General features: G+C 39.7%; 2 protein-coding genes across 9 annotated transcripts in view; both read left to right on the top strand.

Moving 5' to 3' along the window:
- LOC135233747 (uncharacterized) overlaps nucleotides 1-25,935 on the top strand; it is a 789,909-nt gene that overhangs the window by 628,138 nt on the left and 135,836 nt on the right. The gene's annotated exons all lie outside the window — the stretch shown is intronic.
- LOC135233075 (uncharacterized protein C14orf132-like) overlaps nucleotides 4,756-25,935 on the top strand; it is a 64,177-nt gene continuing 42,997 nt past the window's right edge. The window contains exon 1 of one of the 2 annotated variants that reach the window (XM_064296249.1): nucleotides 4,756-5,169. In XM_064296249.1, coding sequence (XP_064152319.1) covers nucleotides 5,143-5,169 — 27 coding nt within the window. In that variant the 5' untranslated portion in view covers nucleotides 4,756-5,142. The remainder of the gene's footprint in view (nucleotides 5,170-25,935) is intronic. The other variant, XM_064296250.1, reaches the window with a different exon arrangement.

The following is a 25,935-nucleotide window of genomic DNA, read 5'->3' as shown; positions in this document are numbered from 1 at the left end:
GGATACAATGTAAAATGCTATGTAAAAAGTTGTGTAAGTCGCTCTGGATAAGAGCGTCTGCTTAATGCCTGTAATGTAATAATGTAATGTAATGGGTCCTTCACCAAACTGAGATTTAACAATAGTGCTAAACCCGGGAGCATATATTGAGGAATGATGACACAAGATAGAGTCCAGTATAACCACTCCCAAGTTCCACGTATAGTTAAACCCAAATTTTAAATTCTAATTTCATTTGGAGTCAGATTATCACGAGGGTAAAACCTAGTAACTGTTACGCTTACTTGCTGTGGTCATGGATATATTTGACGTGTTGTTCCGCGCATTTGTGAATATTCTGATGCTCCCATTGGAATATTGACAGTCCGGCGACAGATCAGATATATCTCTGATGACAGCATAGCCCCGTTTGCGAACGGAGAGTAACCAGAATGCTACTGGTCCGTTTCAGGCCAGTCTTAAGCGGGATATGAAGCAGCGCCTTCATATCTGACCCGCGGCGACGGAACCAGTGCATTCTTAAGTGTAATTGTGCCCTGTTCTTACGAACAGAGGAAAAATAACCAACATCTCCGTTTTGACTCACACCAGCCGAAGGAAAACACGCGGTGCCTTCCTCTCCAGCTACAAACCCTCATTGGTCTAGCTGTGAGGTGTTTACACCCTGATGGTAATTTGAAACATGCTTAGTAAATATGGCCCTCTGGCTGTTATTTTGTACTTTGTCCAGTACCTGTTGTATTCTATTTTTGTAAGGTAAAGTTAATTATAATTATGTAACAGTGTAATTATGCAATGAGTGACATTAACTGGTGAAATTACTTGTTTTTATTCCAATACTCAGCAGTTCATTTCTTATGCAGTCCAGGTCAGTACTTCACATAATTAATTATTTAAAATTGAATGAAGTTCAAAGCCCCTAGTGTCGGCATGCCGGCATGCCGAGATTGCTGAACTCAGACATTCAGTGCTACTGCAACCAAAGTATGAGTTAAAAACAGAAACGCTTTGTTTTAGTTTCATTAGTAGACGATACACAACAACTATGCCGAATACGGAGTTTCGCAACACCACCATTGTCGCTCTGGTCGTTCATTGAACAAGCACCCCCCCCCCCCCCCCGGGCAATCTCTTCTGCAACTACACCCCGCACCCATGACATAATGGACAATATTGTCTATCTGGGCATTCATAAAAATATTCTTTCACCACTCAAAAATCATAGCAACAAGATAGACCTGACAATAGCCATAAGATATGCCAATAGAGCAGTGAAAATGCTGCTCACTGAATAATGAAATACACAAGACAAAGTTTTCAAAAAATTATACCATGTCATTCTACAGTCAAAATGTGGGACTGAATATTGAATAAATATACAACCTTACAATTGGTTTATGCGTAGAGATGTTCCTTTTGAGACTGAGTGGTCATATATTGCCTTGGACAATCCGTTTGTGAAATCTACGCACAATCGTGACGCCTGCACCTTCCAAAATAGGTGTGTGTAATACCACACGTGGTGTTTACGGTGTCACACTTTTTAGTACAGTCTGGCTTGATTGACAATTAATTTATTTGGTAGGTGAGAGTATAAGCTTTATAAATTATAACGATGTATAACATGTCTAATTTTGCTTTTGGAATAGCGTTTTATATCTCAGCTTAACCGAAAGATTTCTCACTTACGCATTCTCACGCATTCACTCTGTGGTAGCAGTAAAAGACACTGCGCCTGACGAAATGTCGTGCACAATTTTTCGTAATTTCTTGGAAAATACTATTATCATTGAAGACTTCTGAGCATAGGTAAGCCATATGTTTGCTGATAGACCTAGCTGACATTGTTTTCTGGAGTAAAACAGAAGCGGATAGAACAGTATCAGTAGCTGGGTTTACATGAAGCCTAATATTCCGATTAAAATCGGTTTAAAAGCCCAAGCAGAATGAAAATGCTCCATATAAACACCTCAATCAGAATAAACAGGCCCAAACCGATTTAAATTTCAATCAGTTGCAGAGGGGTAGTTCAAACCTTTTCATAAACCGATCGAAAGAAAAATTGTACCATGTAAACGATGAAACTGATTATTTTCTGGCTGCGTTCTTTCTGCGCATGCTCACCGTCTTGACGTACGTTTCTCTCCACTGATCAAACACGTGATGCAGGGGTGGGCGATATGGATATCTATGGATATGACGATATTAGATTGTGAACGATTAAAATGTCTCCATGATCTGCCTTTCCAGAGAGATCGGGAGTATCGGGCTACAGTGAAACTGCACATTCTATCAGTTGCACTGACAACGCTCATACAAGGCATCCAACATTGTTTTCTCAGCCAAACCTAAAATCTATATTTTCAGTACTTTCGCAATTTTTATCTGTGCCGGCAAGTAAGTTAGAGGTCGTCCAGCGAGCTCTTTTGGTTGTTAAGGGGACGTGTAGCCTATCGACCACCCCATATAAATGAATGGAACTTGATATATTATTTTTCATGTTGGTATTTAAGACTATTTTGCAAGTGAATGAACAGTGCAACAAACTAATATCCCTATTTAAGAAAATATTGCCTTTCAAGGGAACAAAACCTAAAAGAAAAAGAATAGCCTAACAGAGACCATTGGGCCAAAGTACCAGATTTTAATCAAGTGCAATTCTGCAAAGTATTAACATTCAACAATGCTTTCTCTTGAGGTGATTAAAAAGGTTTGTGTTGCCATCCGATGTGCGAACATTTTCTTTGCAAACTTTGCAAATAACAGTGTTTTGCGCCATGTTGGTTTTGGAAAACCCAAACCAGTTCCATATCACAGACGTCAAATTTTTTTTTGGGACCAACTCCTCCGTAGTGTCAGCCATCCAGACCCATAGCCCACCTGTACTAACTATATAGCAAGAGTGAGAGCACCTATTATCGACCACCCGGGGGGGGGGGGGGGGGGCGCGCATCGACCATCTTAACCGGTAGTGTATTTACTTCATATTTATTAGAGATAACTGGACATCATTGCCTATTAAAATGTAAGTCCTGTAAAAAAAAAAATACACATAATAAACTTTCTAAATGTAAAAAACCAACTTCATACATATACATGTAGTTATATTAATACAGTCTTATTTACGGTATCAACTTTAAGACAAGCAACACGCTCGGAATTATCTCATTGCGACCCATTAAAAGCAATGGCGCAGACGTTGCTTAATAATTTCAAACTGCTTTCCTAACGGCTATTTTGTGTTCTGCGACTTGGCTTACAACTATGTATATGTACGGATTCCTAGACGTGCTGACAGCGACCACCCTTTGTCATATTAATCTCAAATACGGAAGATAGGACACTTCTGCAGTATGCTTGCAAATTTATGTCAAGTTCCATTCATTTATATGGGGTGGTTGATACACGTTCCCTTAGCAACCAAAAGACCTCACTGGACCACCTCTGACTTATTTGCTGGCACAGAAAAAAATCACAAAAGTACTGAAAAAATAGATTTTAGGTTTGGCTGAGAAAACAACGTTGGATGCCTTGTATGAGCGTTGTCAGTGCAACTGATAAAATGTGCAGTTTCACTGTAGCCCGATACTCCCGATCTCTCTGGAAATGCAGTTTGTGGAGACATTTTAATCGTTCACGATCTAATATCATCATATCGCCCACCCCTACATCACATGTTTGATCAGTGGAGAGAAAGGTACGTCATCACGCATTTACGTCAAGACGGTGGGCATGCGCAGATAGAACGCAGCCAGAAAATAATCCGTTTCATCGTTTACATGGTACAATTTTTCTTTTGATCGGTTTATGAAAAGGTTTAAACTACCCCTCTGAAATTTCAATCGGTTTGGGCCTGTTTATTCTGATTGAGGTGTTTATATGGAGCATTTTCATTCTGCTTGGGCTTTTAAACCGATTTCAATCTGAATATTAGGATCCGTAAGTATTACTGCTAAAATATTTCGGTTACATACGTTATTTTTTAAATTGAGTGACTTTAAATAGGTTAGTGGTATTATATAATGTGGATATTTCTGATGACGTAAGAGTTGGAACATTGCCAAAATGGTACAAATGTCTTGCTTTATTTAAGCCATTTATAACTCCATCTGGAGTTATAAAGCTTTAAATGGGGTACTCATTAAATGGGTAAGGATTGGCAAGATTTGGCATGTGTGCTAAAGGGTTAAGGAAGAAAGGGGGTTATGAACTCAAAATAAACTGAAACTGAACTCCACAAATGTCATTCCTTGAGACAATGAGTCAAAGGAAGCTGCCACAGATCTGGAAACAGACTGGAAGTATTAAATATTAAAGACTGGAAGTATTAAATAGTATTATAATATAATATACTGGAAGTACTAATAACCAGATTAGCAAATGATTTATCATCAGGGCTTATAACATGATATATCACCTAGTGAGGGACCCATCCTCATTAAATATTGTGCATAGTTTTTAACTCTCTCTCCTTTGTCTGATGTGCACTGGAGAGGCAATTCAATTAGGAGCTGTCATAACTACCCAGTCGAGGCTACATCATTAAGCACATAATGAAAGCCAATGCAAGCACTGATGATTAAAAGCTAACAAGCTGCCATCAGACAAGTAAAAAGCCAACAGAAGACATCAGCTGTGTCACCAAAATGGTGAAGAGCACAGAGAATTCACGTTATTTTCAGCCACACAAGAGAGATCATTGTGTCTCGACACTAATGGGGGGAGGGAGTGAGCAAGCAAGCAAGGAAGAGAGAGACACAGAGGCATCATACAGCTTGTTCCTTCATCACACTCTGTCTACCTCTCTCTGTGTCTCCCTCCCTCTTCTCACACACCAGCGATTTCTCTCTCCCTTTTCTCTCTCAATCTCACACACAAACATACATACGCATATACTCTCACACACCTCTCTTTTTCACTTTCTCTCACAAACATACGTTAGTACACACCCTCTCTTGCTCAGTGTGATCTGTTAACATGATAGAGAAGTGTTCCCCACACACTAGGAAAAGCATGATTTCAAAATGAAAATGAGAAGACCTTGAAGGCAGAAAACGACAAATGTTCTTCTGAGGAATGAGAACATCAGTCACCCATTTTTAAATTGTGTCTTGGGTGAATTGGCCTTAAACTAATAACATAATGGACCTCTCGTTTATGGCTGCGCAGGTAAGACAATGGATTTTCTTTTGATGTTGATATAATTCTAATTGTGTGAGTAATTTTATTTATTTATTAAAATTCTACTAAACAAGTCATTTGCATGCTGCGTGTGAACTTTCATTGTGCTGAAGTGTAAGGTGGTGACTACAAAGTTGGCCTATTGAAAGCCTTTTATTTTTCAGACTTATGGTGACAGTGCAAGTCCAGATATCTTCTGTACGCTGACATTCTTTGTGCTACATTCCCAAAACCATGGGCTGGCTGGCTTTTTATTTCAGAATGTGTACCCTAATTTGTGCAGCGATGAAACCGCAGAAAAGTGCTGATAACCCATATTTGAGTTTATTCAGTTATCTGGAAAATATATGAGACACATTGGGTACTAACAGAAAAATCCACATTTAGCACTGTGAGAGAGATATTTGAAAGTGATATTTTGAAAACTTCCAAAATATTAGGTGGTGTTTCCTTTATTTTCCCTTCTATGTTTGTTGAGTGCTCATCATCCACAGCACACCTGCCAAGCTGCTCAGCTTGTTTAATCCACGTGGAAAGTCAACACAGAAACCTGAAACAATACTGAAAACTGGTAGTATTCTGCAGCCACATTGCAGCTGTACAAATGTGCATGAAAAAAGACCAAGAACTGGGAATATGCATTTCAGCCACTCTGGGGTAGAATTTTGGAATTTAAAAGTGTCTTGTCGCAAAAACCATAATTAGTCACATGAAAGAATGCCTGGAACATATCCAGGAACTGTATTCTCCAGCTTGCTCTTTCTGTAAATTGTATTGACACTTCATGAGAGGCATTAGTTCTGCTTCTTGTGCATAGACTTCTGTTATCCACTTTGTCATGTACTCAAGTATTCACTGCAGACCCACACATAAAGTGCAATGTAAGAAGAACTCTTTGTTTTCATTGTTTATAGTTTCCCATTTCTGGCCCATTACTGATAAGGGTAATGCCTATCTGAATGACATTTAAAAAGCCTGCTTAGCCTGAGTGCCTTTATATGTGTTAGATGTGTTTTGTTTACACATTTGCTTTCCTTGAGTGGAGATTCAGAAGTTGGATTTATTGTTCAAATGAGCAGATGTGCCCATGGAAATTTACAGAACAACGTTTGGAACCCCTATGTTTGGTTGATGAAATTAGGCAAATTAAACTGGATTAGTTGAGATCCATGTGGAATTAGTACTGTATGCAACAGTATGAAATCAATAGCTATTAAGATATTTCAGCCATTGGCAATAGATATACAGTGATTTAGGGAGCCAGATGTAATTGCAGCTAATATCATTATTATCATATTATTAACAGACTGAAATAATTGAAATAATGTCATAATCTGAATGAATAATCCAATTAGTGTCCTAATGAACAGTGACCATAAAAAAGATGGCTGGCCCATGGATTTTATTTTTTCCTTGGATTTCATTCAGAGCATGCCTCCTCTCACATTTTCACTCATATGTCACTTATAATTCAGTTACAGATGTCTTTTTAATGTGCATATATTGATGTCACGGGAATGAAATGAACATGGTATTGTAATTCAGTTTCCTCTCCTTTTGACAGCAGTGTTCTTTAAGTGATAAATAAAGGGTCCATGGAACATTATATTGGGAAAATCTCACCTGTTCATCATGTTTGAGAGGTGAGCCATCTGGGTCATCTGGAGTGGGTATTGCAGACGCCCAAGTGGATCAAGGTTATTTTTGGTTGATCAAAACAATGTCCCTGACCCTTGACCTTTCCAGAAGTAGATCAAAACAGATGTTCTTTTAAACAACAAACATCAAAAATACCTGAGCAGATTTCTCATTATATATATATATATATATGTATATAATTTACTTTGTTCACATCAGAGGTAATTTTAAAGCAATCAATTAGAGACAGATTTATATCAGCTTTAATTCACTATATCAGAATTCCAGTGGATCAAAAGTTTACATACACAAAGTTGACTGTCACTTTAAACAGTCTCGAAGATTCCAGAAGTTCATGTAATGACTTTTTAGAAGCTTCTTGATTGGCCAATTGTTATAATTAGGAGTTAATTAGGATTTAATTGGTACCTGTGGCTGTATTTGAGGTCCTACCTTTAGAGCCACTGCCTTTTTTGCCTTGATACCATGGGAAAATCCAAGCAACTCAGCCAAGACCTCAAAAATTGTTGACCTCCACAATTTCTGTTCCTCCTTAGGAGCAATTTCCAAACAACTGAAGGTACCACAAGCATCTGTACAGACAATTGTATGCAAACATAAAAATCTTGGGACCACACAGACACTGCATCGTTCAGGAAGGAGGCACAAATGAACTCCCAGGGCTAAACAAACTTTGGTCCGAAAGGTTCAACTGAACCCCAAGACAACAACAAAGGAACTGGTGAAGGAGTTGGAGGCATCAGGTACCAAAGTGTCTGCATCAACCATTAAGAGAGTTTTTCATCACCACAGCCTGAAAAAAAGCCAGAATGAAGTTTGCAGGTGATCATCAGGACGAAGACCTAGCCTTTTGGAGTGTTCTCTGGTCATATGCAACAAAAATTGACCTGTTTGACCAAAATGATCAGCGCTATGTATGGAGGGAAAAGGGTGAGGCTTTTTAATCCCAAAAGAACACCATCCCAACTGTGAAGCATGGGGGTGGCAGCATTATGTTGCTGGGAAAAGGGACTGCTGTACTTCAGAAAATAGATGGCATCATCAGGAAGCATCATCAGGAATACTGAAGCAACACCTCAAGACATCAGGTAGAAAGTTAAAACTTAGTTGCAACTGAGTCTTCCAGCAGTACAATGATCCTAAGCATACCTCCAAAGTTGAAACAAAATGGCTTAAAGACAACAAAGTGAAGTATTGGAGTGGCCATCACAAAGCCCTGACCTGAATCCCATAGAAAATTTGTGGACTGATCTGAAACAGTGTGTCCGAACAAAAAGGCCCACAACCCTGACTGAGTTACACCAGTTGTCTGGAGGAATGGGCAAAAATCCCGGCAAAGTATTATAAGAAGCTTGTGGAAGGCTACCTCAAGTGTTTGATTCAAGTTAAGCAATTAAAAAGAAATGCTACAAAATACTAACAAAGTGTATGTAAACTTTTGACCCACTGGAAATCTGATATAATACATAAAAGCTGAAATAAATCTGTCTCTTAGCTATTATTTTGAAATGACCTCTTATGAAAATAAAGTAGATAGCCTAATTGACTTAACACAGGAAATGTATGGTAATATGAAATATGTGGAGTTGTGAAAATTTGAGTTTGAATGTCTTTAGCCGAGGTGTATGTAAACTTCTGGCCTCAACTGTGTATGTATAAATATATATATATATATATATATATTGTGTGTGTGTGTGTGTGTGTGTGTGTGTGTGTGTGTGTAAAGATGTAGTTGGTCAAGTCGCCAAGGGGGGCGGTAGGGAAGCATGCAAGACAACAAAATCCAGTGCAAAAAGTGCCAGGTTTATTTACAGCGATAAGAAGTGTAAGCATAAACAACAAAGGACTAATAGACAAAAAATTTATAAATAAACAAAATCAAAAACCCAAAGATAATTTACAGGCTAACAGCCACAATGTCTTAACTAGACAGTACAATAATGAATGTTTGCTTCAACGGCTCACGAAGTATCACATACGGTACCTCTACCTTAACCAGTCCCCTGCAGTCCCAAAACCCACGGCTTAAATAGGGAGTACAATTTGAATTTCCCTCCAAGGGACTATACCAAACAACTGACAGGGAAGCTGCATTAAGGTTTGGATATTCTCTGTTTGGGAAGGAGTCCAAACACCACCACACAATACAGAATATAAGTTTAATAATGAATTTATTAAACTTGCGATTAAACTTATTAAAAAGTAAATAATTTTTCAGCATTCTGAGGAACACTTTAAAAACAACCCGTGAAATTTGAAATTTAAACATTGGTATTACTTTTTGCACTGGATTTTGTTGTCCTGCATGCTTCCATACCACCCCCCTTGGCGACTTGACCAACTACATCTTTACACACACACACACACACACACACACACACATATATATATATATATATATATATATATATATATATATATATATACACATACACACACCCATAGTCTGGCTGATAAAATTATTTTTAAAAGAAAATATGATGCATTATGATATGTACCATGCCAAATATATGAACATTGTGAGCATTATGGTCTTGCTATCAGGTCTTGCTACAGGTATAGAGCCCTATGGAGCTTTTGCTCCTGCGTTGACTGCAGTGAGAAAGTTGGCCTGCAAACACAGTTGGACAAACAAAATTTGGTGAAAAAGAAAGTAATCAAGGTTAGAAATTAGGTTAAAACACCAAAAGCTGAAGCAAAGGAGATAAATAATGGTCAAGTACAGATTCATTATCTCTTTCACCAATTTTCAGACCAGCAATAGCTGGGGCAGTGACCCATGGACAGACCTCTCTACTAGGAGACCTCTGAGAAACTATTCAGTTTCAATTCTGTTTAGCTGTCTTTTACATTTCTAAATAATAATCACAATTTTAGTTTTGAAACATATTTTAATTAATTATTTCAGTAATTATTAAAGTAATTCATATTTTACATGACATATTAGTGTCCAGAACGCTATCATGTTAACCGACAGCTGAGTCACCGGTGTCATAGTTTCAATTTTCATAATTCATGAAATTCTTGAAATTCTTGGTTATCAGGTGTTTTACCCAAAACATTATTTTTCTCCTTCCATGGGAGCTGCATCTCACTTTACCCAATAGTCACTTTCGTGACACAGACTCCTGTACACAATACATTCTCTGTCCTGTCAGCAGTGGTCTAGCAGTGTAGGGATAAGATACTGAGACTTTACCATGCAGCATTGATCCCTGCCTGTATTATCTGGACCATGGTGTACTTTTGCCCAAACATGAACTAAGGTATTGCTATGATATAAATAACAGAGAGGGAGAGATACTTCCTTTCAGTGACCTTCATCAGTATGAGATCACTGTCTAAGGGTGAATTGCAATTGCAAAGCGAAGGCATACACAGCTTTCATCATTCCTCCTAGCAGACAGAAAGTAGATTAATTGGCAAGGATGTAAAGGTTTGCTTCCTCCACCCTAAAGGTCCTTTAGCCTAGATAACAGTCTCCATATTGCATGCTTTTGGTCTGCGCTGAAAAATAGTCTGGCTCCAGATTTATACGGCGAAAGATGCTGTTCACATCTTGGAAATATCTCAGGTAACCACAAGTCTATTAGTACACTAAAAAGTACACTGTTGATGTCTTTTAAACTGCTAATGAGATATGGAGCATATATAATTACACAACAAGTGAACAATTAAAAATTACATTTATCCAGATTTATATTTATATTGAATGGGAATATATTACAAACTGTATGGCTCATTTAGCTGTGTGCTACATCTGCGGAATCTATCCATGTTGTCAATGCATATATCTCATAAAAAACACGTTTTCAACGTACAAAAATGCCAAGTTACTCAAAAGTATTGATAAGTATTGGTATTATGCCAAGTTACGGTACTACAAACAATATAGGCTATCTTGCCTCACCGAAATGACATAAGATGTATTTCAAAGCAATGCTACCCAATATTTCCTCAATTCTTTCAAGTCACATGGCCCTGTGTTTTGTAATCTTACCATTGTACAATATCATGCAAACTTTGTGTCAGATCAAAGAGTCAAATATTTCGAATTGCCTCATGGAACACATTGAAATTAATGTACAAAACTGCTGCTGAGTAACTACAGGAAGCATGTTTCTCCAGAACTTGCTTGCTTCTGAACTGAATTTGAGTACATGTGCAAATTATTGTATATTTGCTACGTACATTAAATACTGCATGTAAAATACATATTGTACATACATACATAGAGAACTTCTTTATCCCCATGGGGACATTTCCCTCGCAGCATGTTACATTCACATTTACGAACACACACTTATACCAAGAAACATACTATCATTCACGCAACAGAAAGGCTGGGCTGCGAAATACATACATACCAATACAAACTGGACATATACACTCAAGCTACAGATACATTCAATCAATCTTGACTGTGAGAGAGCCATCCACACATATGTTTGGCCTGTCCATGTAGTGCATGCTTATACACACAGGGCCAAGTGACTTGAAAGAATTGAGGAAATATTGGGTAGCATTGCTTTGAAATACATCTTATGTCATTTCGGTGAGGCAAGATAGCCTATATTGTTTGTAGTACCGTAACTTGGTGTCATTTTGATATCAATACTTTTGAGTAACTTGGCATTTTTGTACGTTGAAAATGTGTTTTTTATGAGATATATATATATACACTGACCGGCCACTTCATTAGGTGACAGGAATGGCACCCGGTGTGGTCTTCTGCTGCTGTAGTCCATCTGCTTCAAGGTTTGACGTGGTGTGCGTTCAGAGATGCTCTTCTGCATAGTTATTTGAGTTACTGTTGCCTTTCTATCAGCTCGAACCAGTCTGGCTATTCTCCTCTGACCTCTGGCATCAACAAGGCATTTTCGCCCAGAGAACTGCCGCTCACTGAATATTTTCTCTTTTTCGGACCATTCTCTGTAAACCCTAGAGATGGTTGTGCGTGAAAATCCCAGCAGATCAGTAGTTTCTGAAATACTCAAACCAGCCTGTCTGGCACCAACAACCATGCCACGTTCAAAGTCACGACCATGTCTACATGCCTAAATGAGTTGCTGCCACGTGATTGGCTGATTAGATATTTGCGTTAACGTGCAGTTGAACAGGTGTACCTAATAAATTGGCCGGTGAGTATATAAATATATATACACACACATATATAATGTGGTAAAACAGATTTTTGATTGTCTTTTGTAACCAGATTTTAACCTTGCTGCACTGTACGTTAATTCAATACAGTAACAGACAAGCATGCACACTACTTTGAAGCATATGCTTTTTCAACAATGTACAAATATCTTTCCTTGTACTAATTATTTGAAAACCAGACATTCCGGTCAGAAACGAGGCATTAGGGTACCCTACTTCCCCCCGAGTGATGCTATAGCATCAGTGATGCCATGAAAAAGTTTTAGTGCCCTTCCTGATTTCCTCTATTATTGAATGTTTGTCATAATGAATAGTTTCAGATTTATAATAATAAATTTAATTTTAGACTAAGGGAACCTGCGGAAAGACAAAACACATTTTTATTATTCAAAATAATGTAATTTATTTCATGAGAAAACTTATCAAACACCCATACTTTTTCACCTATGTGAAAATGCAATTGTCCTCTTAAATTTAATAACTGGTTGCACCACCTTTTAGAAGCAATAACTGCTACCAAATGCCTATAATTTGATATCATGAACTGCTCAGTTCAGGTCCTGACACAGCATCTCTGTTGGGTTCAATCAGGACTATGACTAGGCCACTCCAAAACTTTGCTTTATCATTGTTAAAAATATTCGTCATTATTATTGTTTTTCTATTTGTTTTGTTAATTTTATTTAATTTTATTTATTTTTAGCCATTTGAATGTGAACTTACTTTTGTTTATTCATTGTCTTGCTGCATAACCCAATCATGCTTCAGCTCACAGACAGATGACTGGACATTCTCCTTAAGAATTTTCTGGCACAGAGCAGAATGCATGGTTCCTTCAATAATGGCAAGTCGTCCAGGTCTCAAAGCAGCCATCCCCACACTGTCACACTACCACCACCATGTTTGACTGTTGGCATGATGTTGTCACTGTGAAATGCTCTATTTGCTTCACACCAGACATAATGGGACATTAAAAGTTACACTTTTGACTCATCTATCCATAGAAAATTATCCCAAAAGGCGTGGGGATCATTCCCCCAATGTGAGATGAGCATTGATGTTTCTCCTGGTTAGGTTGTATCTTTTTTTTTTACTTTACTTACACATCAGTATATTCCACAACAGTGGAAAAGGAAGCCCTCAGTATAGGCATAGATTTAGTAGAGACTGAGCTTGGCTTAATTATAGAGTCATGGTCTGGACTAATTATAAATGGTGTACATAGGTTAATTATAGAGGGTGGGAGTAGGTTAATTATAGCAGCAGGGTGTGGGTTTATTGTTGATTGTGATCATGGATGAATGAGAAATGTAGGGTGTGGGTTTATTATAGAAGGTGGGCATGCACCAAGTTTCTCCATCAGACACATGCACACCTGCAGGGAGACAGTAAGTTTCCCTTAACACTAGATAGGCCAAGAGCGACACCATGGGGCTTAGATGACTTCAGAATTAAAATGACTCTTAATACCATAAATGCTATATCTTTTCTCAACTGTATCTTTTCCACAACTTTCCTAATCTTAAAATAACTGTGTTTTTAAAATTTACCAGACAATAGACAACAGGTGCTTTACCCGGGTGTGAACATGTAATTGTCTACTGTGGTACGCTATTCAGCAACTGAATAACTGCACTTTGGTACAAATTTCCCAATCAAGCGCTATTGAGACTAATTTCACACGTGTAATCACACAAAATTAGTTCACTGTAATCGTGTCAAATATAAATGTTGAAATTGATTCAGTTGTGTCCTTTTTTTCAAGAAAATAGTTTTATGAAATTAGATAGCTGCTGGTGCAGAAATCATCGATTCTGTAATGCTGGATATGTCTGACATCAGCTGGATGGTAGCGGGTAGTAAAAAAAAAAAAAAACACGGACTGTAGTTCCGGATTCCAAAATAAAGTGTAAAACTGCCGACTATTTATTTAACATTAAAAATGAAATGATGAAAAACACCATATGCAACGGGCGGCCCCCTGAACCTTTTTTTGGGGTAAGTTTGGAGGGGTTGGAGGAACGTGGATTGGAGGAGCGGTGGGATATACAAACACACACACAAACACACAAACCGCTCTCCAATTATAGTAGTAGGATGTCAAATAAGAGTCATGTTTTCTATTTGGTTGCATATCCTTTGCATGCCACGACTTCCTGATGACTGTGACCTATCAACTTCAGAGTCTGGATATCTTATTGTCAGGTTGTCCTACAAGCGATATAAAAAACTCTTTGCATTTGAATGGATCTCTATGGGAATTGGGGGGTGGGACTAGATTCAGCTGTAAATTATGCTGATACAGTATGGAACACATTTGTTGGCTAAATGGTTTTAAGTCATCAAGGGTCCAAGGTATCAAATGAGCCTCCATTCTTGCCAAGTTAATTCGTAAACTCGTCTATTGTAGACTAACTACGGGTTAAAGTGCACAGCTAAATCGTGACTAATACAAAGCAAACAGCGATGCTGGGCTACTCTCAACAGTAAATTAGACCTGTTGCCCTCTTAACGATAGCATCAGACAACTTACTACACCACCTAGCCAACTAGTTAGACTAACACTTTAGAAAACACAAAATTCGAGTTCGAAATATTTCGCAATAATTAAACATTACTTTGGGACCTATAGACTAATGTGAACTTTATGTAACCCTGGCTTCACACCCATCACTGATCAGTAGCAGTCGAAGCAGAGTTTGCTAGCAAGGCATGAAAATGAATCAGTCACAACGGGAAAACAGATAAATAAACGTTCGCGGACAAAAAGTCTGTAAATTACCCACTCTGCTTTTACCTGAAATCTAACGATGTGTGATCTTGATAAAGGCCAATGTTAGCGATAGCATGTTTGTCATTAAATGTGGTTAGCTGGCTAACTTGCCGTTTATTTCTCACAAAAGAAAAGAAGAGCTGTTCATGGGGTAGTACCAAACAACTTACATTGAGCTTCTTTCGTGCGTTTCTCCATTCAATTTAAACTACTAGTTTATTCCTCTTCATTTAGGTATCTTCCCGTCATAGTTAGTTTAAATGGTAGCTAAAACTAAACCAGGTTAAAACCTGGAACCGGCCGACGTCACAGACATGCGCGGTGTAACTCTATCACTCAGTCAGTGACAGACATTCACGTTTGTAGGGCTGGCCCCGGTGTTACGGTCCAGCCAAAAATATTCATGAGAAACAGTGCTTGTAGTATCTACTGCATATCTGGCAGCAGCACAGTGGTTTGAGGCTCATTTGATACCTTGGACCCTTGATGACTTAAAGCCAACAAATGCGTTCCATACTGTATCAGTATAATTTACAGCTGAATCTAGTCCCACCCCCCAATTCCCATAGAGATCCATTCAAATGCAAAGAGTTTTTGTATCGCTTGTAGGACAACCTGACAATAAGATATCCAGACTTCATTGTGCAATCCGTTATACATGGTCTCTTTTTTTTTTCACTTCTTTTCCCAAAATGACAATTTATTTTTTATGGCAGCCTAATGCTGAAAGTAAAGGTGTTCTGTGTACAACACATTTTGGTTTCTTTTCATACTCCAAAAATGTGATAGAAATCAGAATAGTAACCGGAATCGATAAAATCTAAACAATAACCAACAGAGGCCTGTGCTGTCTGCTCTGTAGATAGGTACCATGTTTGCCTGGCAGACACCATTTTCCATATCATTGCACATACCTAAAATTTTCTAGTTTTGCCATGACTGACTCTCAGGTGTCAGGTGACTCTCCTCTTTTTGAGGACTAACCCTAAAACTACCTTCATAGTCCAAAAATAGGGGTTGTTGCACAAGCTCTAAAACTACTTCAGTCACCATCTTCTGTTTTCTTTAGTCTTACTTATAACTGTAAAAAAAAAAAAATTAAAGATGGAGCTACATAAACTGAGCTAAAAGCGGTTTAAACTAGACTCTGGGAGACACTGCAGCTGAAAGTGCCATGGTAATTATGAGAAGCCACCCTATGCACCCTGTGCATGAGCTAGGCACCACTGAGAAGAAATATAGTAAGATATTTATCATCATTTCCAGTCCTGGCTGCACTATGGTTCTTATCTCATTGTTAAGTCCCTGTCTTTTTTGCTGCTGGCTGTTTGGCACATCTGACAGCATCACACACCATATTACACCCCTGGGAGGGACAGAATATTTGGACACAGGGAGATCTAGTAATTCCGGTTTTCACTGGAATTATATTATCAGACATGCTGTTTCAACTAAATAAAATAAATGAAAATCTTCTCTGTCTACCCTCACAGGATCTAGGAAAATATAATTAATGAAAACACAATGGAAGCTTTCCAGCTTGGTTTCCCGTCTGTCTCTCTCACCATGTGGATACCAATCTCAGACAACTAATGTGGAAAGCACGCTTTTAAGCCCTGGGCTGATCAGTTAATGAGGGCCAGGTGTGCGTGTCTACTTGACGAGTAGGTGTGACCCCAGAAAGCCCTGATTACCTTTCTCAGACTGAGCCCTGCCACACTCCAACACCATTGAAATGCAGCTGAGGTGGATTCGGCGTGGCTGATAAAATCCCTTCCCAGGAGATTAAATCAGCGCAAGTGATAGCGGAAACAAATCACCCTGAATGGAATCAGCTGGTGGGCCAGATACTACTGGGTGATACTAGAGTTTGTGTCATTCATTGTTCATTCAGTGGAACCACTGGAATAATTGGAATATAGGGCAAAGTCTTCCACATGGGATAGTACCGGTGAGTCAGAACAGACCATTCTATGGAGAGACATTTATTTTCATTGGTACTGTACTGACTCTCCCTGTGGCTGAGTTTGCTGCTGATGTACAGTACTGGTTGCTCCAACCTAGTCCACTTTCTGGGACAGCAACACTCACAGTCATTTTATTTTAACTTTTAATTTTAAATTATCTGTTGGATTATTAAGTTGATGTCAAACAAACAGAAATATTTTCCACAAAACTAAGGTAATGCAAATGAATTGTGGCAAAAACTGGCAACGACAATATACTGTACTTCGGACTCACATCAAATGTTGGGACAGCATTCAATTCTTTCAGCTTAAATGTTTGCAGTACTTTCTGGTGCTGACGTCCCCAAATGTGATGAAATGCTTTGCGCCCACTCTCTTTCCCGCATCCCTGGCAGATGATGTTATTCTTTTCAACACGGTTGCTAGGCTACAAGATGGGCCAGCATAATGGATTTGAAATGTATTTCCATCTCAGGACAAAAAGTCCTGTTGGATGCAGTTATGATTTTCTTTCATACATATTGTATCATAACCACATGCCATATATGTATACCCTGCATACTGGGGGGGTTTCACAATGTTAAGCATCAAGACAGATATGAACAATTTTCATTAATTAGCCCTGGTTCACAATCTAATGCATGAATCTGAAATCCTGGAGGGCAGCTGTGTCGAATGATTTTTGATGTGTTCCTGTACTTAAGTGCTTGAATCAAGTAATTTATATGGAAAGCACTTCAAATTGCATTTACTTGTATGACAGGTCCTATATAAATGAAGTTCAATTGATGAATTGATTGATTGGCGGAAGAGTGTGCACACCTTGCTTCCACAGTCTACTTTGGTTGCCGATTGAAAGGAAATCACAAAAGCCAGCAGTGACTCCAGCCCTCCAGGTCTAAAGCCATTGGAGTTACACAATTTCAAGTAGAACTATATTACAGCCTGGAAGAAATTCAACAAATTATGAAACAAGGATTCTAGAGGCTCTCGAGCAGTGTACTGATAAAGGCACGTATATTGCTGTATATCTAAGTTGTGCATCCTATACAGGACACAATTACTAGAACCTGCATGCACAAATTAGCAAAGGAAGTTATAGTGATGACACAGGCCTGTATTGATGTACACTGGGGCGGAAATGCACAAAAAATGATTTAATCAAAATGTGTAGTTAGCTCAAAAAATAGGCAAGAGACTTCTATTGGTTAAATTTGCATATTTGCATATTGCATAGAATGTATGCACAGTGCTCAAAACAGTCTGCCAACTCACTCGGCTCCTTACACTTAGCATAGTATGGGCATTTTAACTGATCTGGTTTTCCTTAGGCAGGTAAAGCATAATTTGGTGGCTCAAGGACTAGATGATCTGTATGTGTACTCTGGAGTCACAAGAGCCTTTGGGAATGTTTGCATATTGCATCCCATCTCATATGTGTTCACCTCTTGGAACATACTAAGGTCAGAGCTGTGTACCCCATGGGATATGGGGTCACAACCACCTGTCCAGTATACAGTGCTCCTACACAGTACCGCCTGGTTAATGATATTCAATAATTAAGAAAGGTTCTTTATTGGGTTTGTTTCTACACAATTTGAGAGCTGCTTCAATAGCAGAAGCACTATATGGCAGCAGTTACATTTTCTGCAACATTCATGTTTTATCTAGCAGTGAATGAAAAAATACTATTTGGGAGAAAACTGTTTTCAATTTCAGAGTACTTTTTCATGTTTCACTATTTCCTGCTCAGTGTTTCACTGTAAGCAAGAATGAAAAACAACACTTTTGTTGTTTTGTTATTTTTAAAAAAACAACTAGCACTGAACACTAGCATGCCAATATGAAAATAAGAAAAAATGAAATGTATTAGTTCTGTCAGGACCACTGTCATCAAAGTAGAACTTTATTGACAATAAGGCAATACAGTTATGTTTGGCGGTATGGCCCTGTTCTGGAGCTCTCCCGCCAACCACGCAGCCCGCGTGGATAAGGCCGGGAGGCCAGCAGCCAAACCCCCCTAGAGGGGTACACACAGAACAGATCCAGCAGCAAAGCAAGTTCTTAACACATAGGGATGGAGCAATGCAATTTCTTAACACATAGGGATGGAGCAATACAAATTCTTGACGCATGGGGATGGAGCTGGGGTGGTGGAGGGGATTTACAAAGCAACGTGCAGTGCTTGCATGCAGGAGGAGCAGCCGAATGAGTAGAGGGAGGCTGTTCAAGTAGACCGCCCTGTTAGTGAATGTACTGTGATAGGCGAACATCACTCAGCTGAGCCATCAGCTGATTCAGCCGGAGCGCTTGACTCTCGTGGCCTGCCAGAACTACGCGATGCTCCATTTCTGTCAGGACCACTGTCATCAAAGTAGAACTTTATTGACAATAAGGCAATACAGTTATGTTTGGCGGTATGGCTCTGTTCTGGAGCTCTCCCGCCAACCACGCAGCCCGCGTGGATAAGGCCGGGAGGCCAGCAGCCAAACCCCAAAACAACCATATGCCGACGTGCTATTAATAAGTGTCTCCGGCTGATGTGATGACTATGTGTACGACCACCTGGAGGAAGCCCTTCGTCCAGCCGAGCCTTTCGGCTTGAGGCCGTCTATTTTTTACGTGGATCAGTGGTTATGTGTACCAACAGCATGTTGGACGTTCCCCTGAGGCCAATACTTAGATGTATTATTAATTAATTTAATTAATAAACCAGAGGAACATACTATGTGTGGTATGATATTAGGCTATGTGTACCGACAGCTTGTCGGTATTTCCCCTCGAGCGCCGAGATTTGAACTAACCGGGGGAAATATACTACCAACTACGTCAGTGTAAATGAATCCTCACTCGTTGCATAGGCCTACCGGAGGAGCCAGTAGTAGCAGCAGCAGGAGCGCGGTGGCAGTAACGCAGCAGCGTAGGAGCCATAGCGCAGCAGCAGTAAGAGCAGTGATGTGAAGCACATGTTCAACGATGACATGATGACTATGTGTACAACCACCTGGAGGAAGCCTTTCGTCCAGTCAGCCCTTCGGCTTGAGGCCGTCTATTTTTTACATGGATCAGTGGTTATGTGTACCAACAGCATGATGGACGTTCCCCTGAGGCCAATAGTTAGATGAATTATTAATTAATAAACCAGGGGAACATACTATGTGAGATGTAATATTAGGCTATGTGTACCGACAGCTTGTCGGTATTTCCCCTCGAGCGCCGAGATTTAAACTAAACCGGGGGAAATATGCTACTACCTGCATCAGTGTAAATGAATCCTCACTCATTGCCATCCATACAAGCATGCATGGACAAGACCGGGAGGGGGCAGCAGCAAAAACCCCCAAAACAACCATACGCCGACATGTTGTTGGTACTTAGTCTCCGGCTGAAGTGATGACTATGTGAGACGCCATTCGGCTACCGTTTAGGGCCCTTCATCCGGTCAGCTTGAGGCCGTTCTAACATTGTGGGTCAGTGGCTATGTGTACCAGTCTGTTTTTTTTTTTTTTTTTGGGCCTTTCCCCTGAAGAAAGAGTAAAATTAAACCAGGGGAAAATACTAATGTTGAAGGCTATGCATACGTGTATGGCCTTGGCTTCTATCAATCTAATTTATTTGTATAGTGTATTTTACGGCAGTTGTCACAATGCACTTTACGGACAACCCTGGCCTGAACCCCCACAGGAGCAAGCCTAAGGCGACAGTGGCAAGGAAAACTCCCTGTGGCAGATAGGAAGAAACCTCGGAAGGAACCAGGCTCAAGGGGGAAACCCATCCTCCTCTGGTCGGCTCAGGTTGTTGATTGTGACAAGCATGTCAGTCAGTGGCTTAGCTACCTCGTAAGCCCAAGGCCATTCAAACTACTCACCAAATATTATTAGGTTATGTGTACCAACAGCTTGTTGGTATTTCCCCCCAGCACAGAGATTTAAACCAATTAGAGGGAAATATACTACTCATATTAGTGTAATGAATCCTCGTTCGGTAGTAGTAGCAGCAGCAGCAGCAATAAACAGCAGGAGCAGTAGGAGCAGTAGCATCAGCAGCAGCAACACAGTAGCAGTAACATCAGCAGTAGTGGCAGCAGTAACGCAGCAGCAGCAGTAGCACCCAGCAGCAGTAACAGCAGCAGCAGCAGAAACAGTACCAGCAGCAGCAGCTTCAGTAGCAGTAGCACCCAGCAGCAGCAGTAGCAGCAGCAGCACTAGCAGCAGCAGCAGCAGCAGTAGCAGTAGCAGTAGCAGCAGCACTAGCAGCAGCAGGAAACTGATTATAGAGGAAACATTGGCAGCTGCGACACCGGTACTTGCCAGTAGACAGTAGCAGCCGTGCTCCTATACTGCAAAGCTCATAGCTTTTGAACGGAAATCATGTCAATGCCAACGGATGAAGAAGTACAAAAGCCCCGTAGCTTCACTGAGGATGCCGGGAACCATCACTGTTGTCGTTGCCGCACTGGAGCAGGAGTGGTGGTGTAGAACTCCGGAATGGGGACCACATTGCCAATGAGACGGAGGCGGACGGCAACCAGATTTCGTCATGGCATTTCCCAATGAAGGCTCCTCAGGGCTCGCATGGGGGCGCCACCACAGGTACCGGGTCATAGAGGAGAGGATGGAAAACAGTGCTAGTATGCAATAATGACACAAGTTCCTTCATTTTCTCAGATTACAAGCTTGAGGTGTATACAAAATATAGCTAAATTAAGCATACATGGTGAGATCATATAAAGAACCATGAAGCATAAGGAAATGCAGTTTCCAACAGTGGGTACTTCGGGGTTGAAACTCTTGCCTTAAAAGAGAGACCAGTTGTGAACTGAGTTATATGAGGCTGAAGAGTCCATGCATCTTTTAAAAATTGTCGGGAAATGCATTATGCAGAGATTGGATGAACATATTACTGCTTCTGCCCATCAGGCGTCACGATGAGGCTAATCTTGCGTTGCGCTATCGGAAGTGACTCCTGCCAAATGCAGGAGGTATACTTTTTCCTCAACTTTTTCCTCAACATATGTGCTCAGTCGTGTGGTCACATGCCTGATCACATGCGCGGTGAAGAGGTCAGAGCAGTGACATGTAGAAGGCTACATCAAATCCCTTCTCCGCTGTGATAAGCCTAAACGCCCGTTTAAGTGTCATGGAATACAACGATACACTTACGAATGCGGAACGTACGCATTCACGTCTTGCAACAGCACAATATTGAGAGAACCAGTTGGACGAGACAACGTTAAGCCTAATTTGTCTCATTACAATGGACATTAGCAATCCCTAAACATTCAGCATCGTGATCTGACAGCTAAATTAGATTGTATCCTCGCAGATTTAACACCAATATGAATTTTATGTTTTCATTTTTCTGTCGCGATGATTGGGTCCCGATAGGGAACCGGCTTTTAAAGTGCAAATCGTGAATCAGTGGAGAAAACTTTCTGTTTCTGAAGTTGAAAGCCGAAGCTGGTTTGCATTTTTACAACATTGGCTGTAGCCTACTTGCCGGTAGCAGTCTAACACTCCTTGTAGTGTAGCGATTGAGCGAAGGGTAGAATGCAGCTCTGAACAATTTAGACGACTCTGCATCTCTGCTCTCTGCAACACGCCCTGCCGCCCATGTTCAATCTGCCAAACCTATAACAGCCAGAGTTTAACTGCCATCTCGCAGCCCAATCCTTCCGGAATAACTGTTTACACCAGGAAGTAGGCCATTAGCCTACAAATACACAAACTATAGCCCGTATGAGACATGGGGGCTATCTAGTAGCTGCGTGGTAGCGACTGCCCTTAACACTAGAAGCGCTGTGACGGGTCAGTTTGACCCGAACTGAGATATTTCGGAGTTTAGGATTTTTTTTCATTTAGTCACTAGCAAGCTACATCATCCGCATTCACTGACTTTTCCTAAATATTTGTTCTTTACGTACCAGCGTAGTAGGAATGTCAAAGTCACGTTTGGAAAATTTTAAAAGCACCTTATTTCACTTCCGTGTGTGTTATAACAGTGTGTTAATTACGGCCGTCTTCAGCTAAGGATCAGTTTTCCTTCACCACACCAGGAGGTGCAAGGATATACTTCATCGCGGGACACGCATTTTTTTGTCGAATGTTTTATTTATTTTGTTATTAGAATATTTGTTTATGTTTATTTTGAAATACATTATATAATGTTTTAAATATGTGATCTTAAAAATATTTTATAGGTGTTCGTTTGTGGTCTTTGTTTATGCCATGCCTTTCCTTGTGTTCTGAAATCATAGCCCTACATTTATTTTTACAGTTATTATCAACTGGAAATTTCTAAATAAGGGTTAAAATAAAATTGATCCGTCTTCAAATGCAAAAAACAAATTTGTTTTTTTCAATTTTATGCATTATCATGCTCGTGCACAATGGCTGCATGCGACACGTTCACGTACAACAACAATGCTGAGTAGGATATTGCAAAAACTAAATCTAAGCTAAAGAAACGACTACAATATAACAAGATAAAAATATATTTGAAGCGCTATTTGTTTCGGCTGTTAATTTGTTTATTCATAGAATGTTACAGTGAATACGACTTTTTGTAGGCCAACCCGGACGTTTCTTCCGCCATGGGTTCCCTCGGCAGATTGCCAATGCATTTTTCCAATAGGGATTTAGTTGTCTTCCGAAAATAAGGCCTCATTCACGCTTAGCGTTCGACACTCAGCGTGCATGTGAGCTAGCAAAACAAGAGTGATTATTGCAAAAATGTGACCGCTCTTGTAGTTTCAATATAGAAACTTAGCCTACTTTTCAAAAGCACATGACAGCTTAGAAATCCACGGTTGACATAGCCTAGGCTATTAATGGGTGTATTTTATCTCGTAGAACAAACGTGAAGCTCATTTAGGCTTACGTTCACCACAAACCTTACTTTCGGCAGAAAACTAAATCCCCAGGGGAAAAATGCATTGGAAATCTGACGAGAGAACCCAATGCCAACTTACTTCCGGGTTACTAACACTATTGCAAAAACAATCTAAAATAAAGAAACCACTACAATACAGCATGATAAAAATATATTTGAATCATAGGGTAGTTTGTTAGTTTATAGGTAGTCATAGTTTGTTTCGGCTGTTAATTTGTTTATTTATAGAGTGTTTCAGTGAAGACGTCTTTTTGTACACCAGCTCGGACGTTTCTTCTGCCATTGGTTCCCTCGGCAAATTTCCTATGCATTTATCCCAGACGGATTACGTTTATTTAGTGCACTTGTTATCAGTGGACTTTCTGTGAGTGCTGATCAAGCATACCTTGCTCGTTGATGTATGTATATATATATATATATGCCAAATTACATTACATTACATTACATTACAGGCATTTAGCAGATGCTCTTATCCAGAGCGACGTACAACAAGTGCATTAGGTCAAGGTGCAGAGGTGCAAAAGAAACACACTAGAGTGAGTAAAGATCGTAGTGCCAGAAGTGACCACATCGATCAGGACTCCAACCCTGTAGAGTAACCTGTTCAGCAAACAACAATCCTACCAAGTACAAACTAGCACTGAAATCACATTTGCCTAATCAGACAAAAACAATCCTGCCAAATAAACTAACGTAGTCATATTATCCTAACTAGGTACATTGAGCTAAACTATAGGCTAGGGAGGGGTGGGGAGAGGTGCAGCCTGAAGAGATGAAGTGATTACAGATGATAGTGAACGTAGGCTACTTTTCAAAATATGCTAAAAAATTATAGCTGTATCATATCCTATTTTCTGTGAGGTAAAAATGTGACGTGACACATTTTGCTTTTGAGGGACCAGGAAGGAGGGGACATTCGTTTCAGGGAGTAAAGGTTTTGGGGGGGGGGAAATCATTGAGGAAAAACATCCATCACATCCTGTGAGTGAGTCGCACGCGAGTGGTTAGGCTAGGCTAGGCTTTGCAGTTGCTATTATGTATAACTCCATAAGCAAGCAGGTCATAGCTAGCTGTAACTATTCGACTGGGGATTCGAAATCCAAAGACTCTCTTATTCATCGTAGGCTAATTACAAAAAACACCAATTTGTAACACTGAATAATACCGCACTGTACATAAGACCTTAGCAAATATATACATGCAAGAATCCTGTTCTTGCCGAGTTTTTTCTGGTGACCAGAAAACATGTAGGCTATACTGATGTAGATTGACATGTGAATGTCCCACTGGAGAATGGTTCACTTATGCCACGTGTGAATGGTTGATAGTTGATATCTCTCCAGGGAGAGATAAAATGTTCTATTTGTCCGGCACATAATATTATTATGTTATGTTAGCCTACTCGCTTCAAAAATAATAAAAGTAATTTGCTTAGCCGTAATTCGTTACGCTACAAAGTATGCCTTGTATTACTTTTAGTTACGCAGCAATCTCTCGCTCTTGCTTATACTTTTTTCTACATTTTTATTCTTTTTTTCTATTTAGTTTACTGTTTTTTTAAAAGATTTTTATTACTAGTTTACTCAACGGAATAACAGCATACACCACACGAACACATCACAAGACACTTCACATTTGAGAAATCATTTTTGATTGTAGGCTATGTAATAGTTACATGTATTGTTCTCTCAAGTAGCCTAAAGGTCATCTTTTGATGACAAAAGACAGGTGTCTCGTCTTTTTACTTTGTTGCTATCTCAATTTGACTTTATGTGTGCGCTGAAGCGATATATTGTAAGTCTACTGTAATCAGTTTTGAAATCCCACTTGTTTGCTAAGGTCTTATGTACAGTGCGGTATTATTCAGTGTTACGAATGGGTGTTTTTTGTAATTACGATGAATAAGAGAGTCTTTGGATTTCGAATCCCCAGTCGAATAGTCACAGCTAGCTAGGCTATGACCTGCTTGCCAGTATAGCCTACATGTTTTCTGGTCACCAGAAAAAACTCGGCAAGAACAGGATTCTTGCATGTATATATTTGCTAAGGTCTTATGTACAGTGCGGTATTATTCAGTGTTACAAATTGGTGTTTTTTGTAATTAGCCTACGATGAATAAGAGAGTCTTTGGATTTCGAATCCCCAGTCGAATAGTTACAGCTAGCTATGACCTGCTTGCCAGTGTAGCCTACATGTTTTCTGGTCACCGGAAAAAAACTAGTTTGAACGACAATATTTTTTACATGTATTTTTATAAAACAGAAAACCCGACCCTAAAATTTGCACGGGTGATGATGCGTT

This window comes from Anguilla rostrata, chromosome 10 (genome assembly GCF_018555375.3).
Source record: "Anguilla rostrata isolate EN2019 chromosome 10, ASM1855537v3, whole genome shotgun sequence".
NCBI classification, from domain to species: Eukaryota; Metazoa; Chordata; class Actinopteri; order Anguilliformes; family Anguillidae; genus Anguilla; species Anguilla rostrata.
Note: the sequence above shows the minus strand (reverse complement) of the source record. Positions and strands in the feature narration are given on the sequence as shown.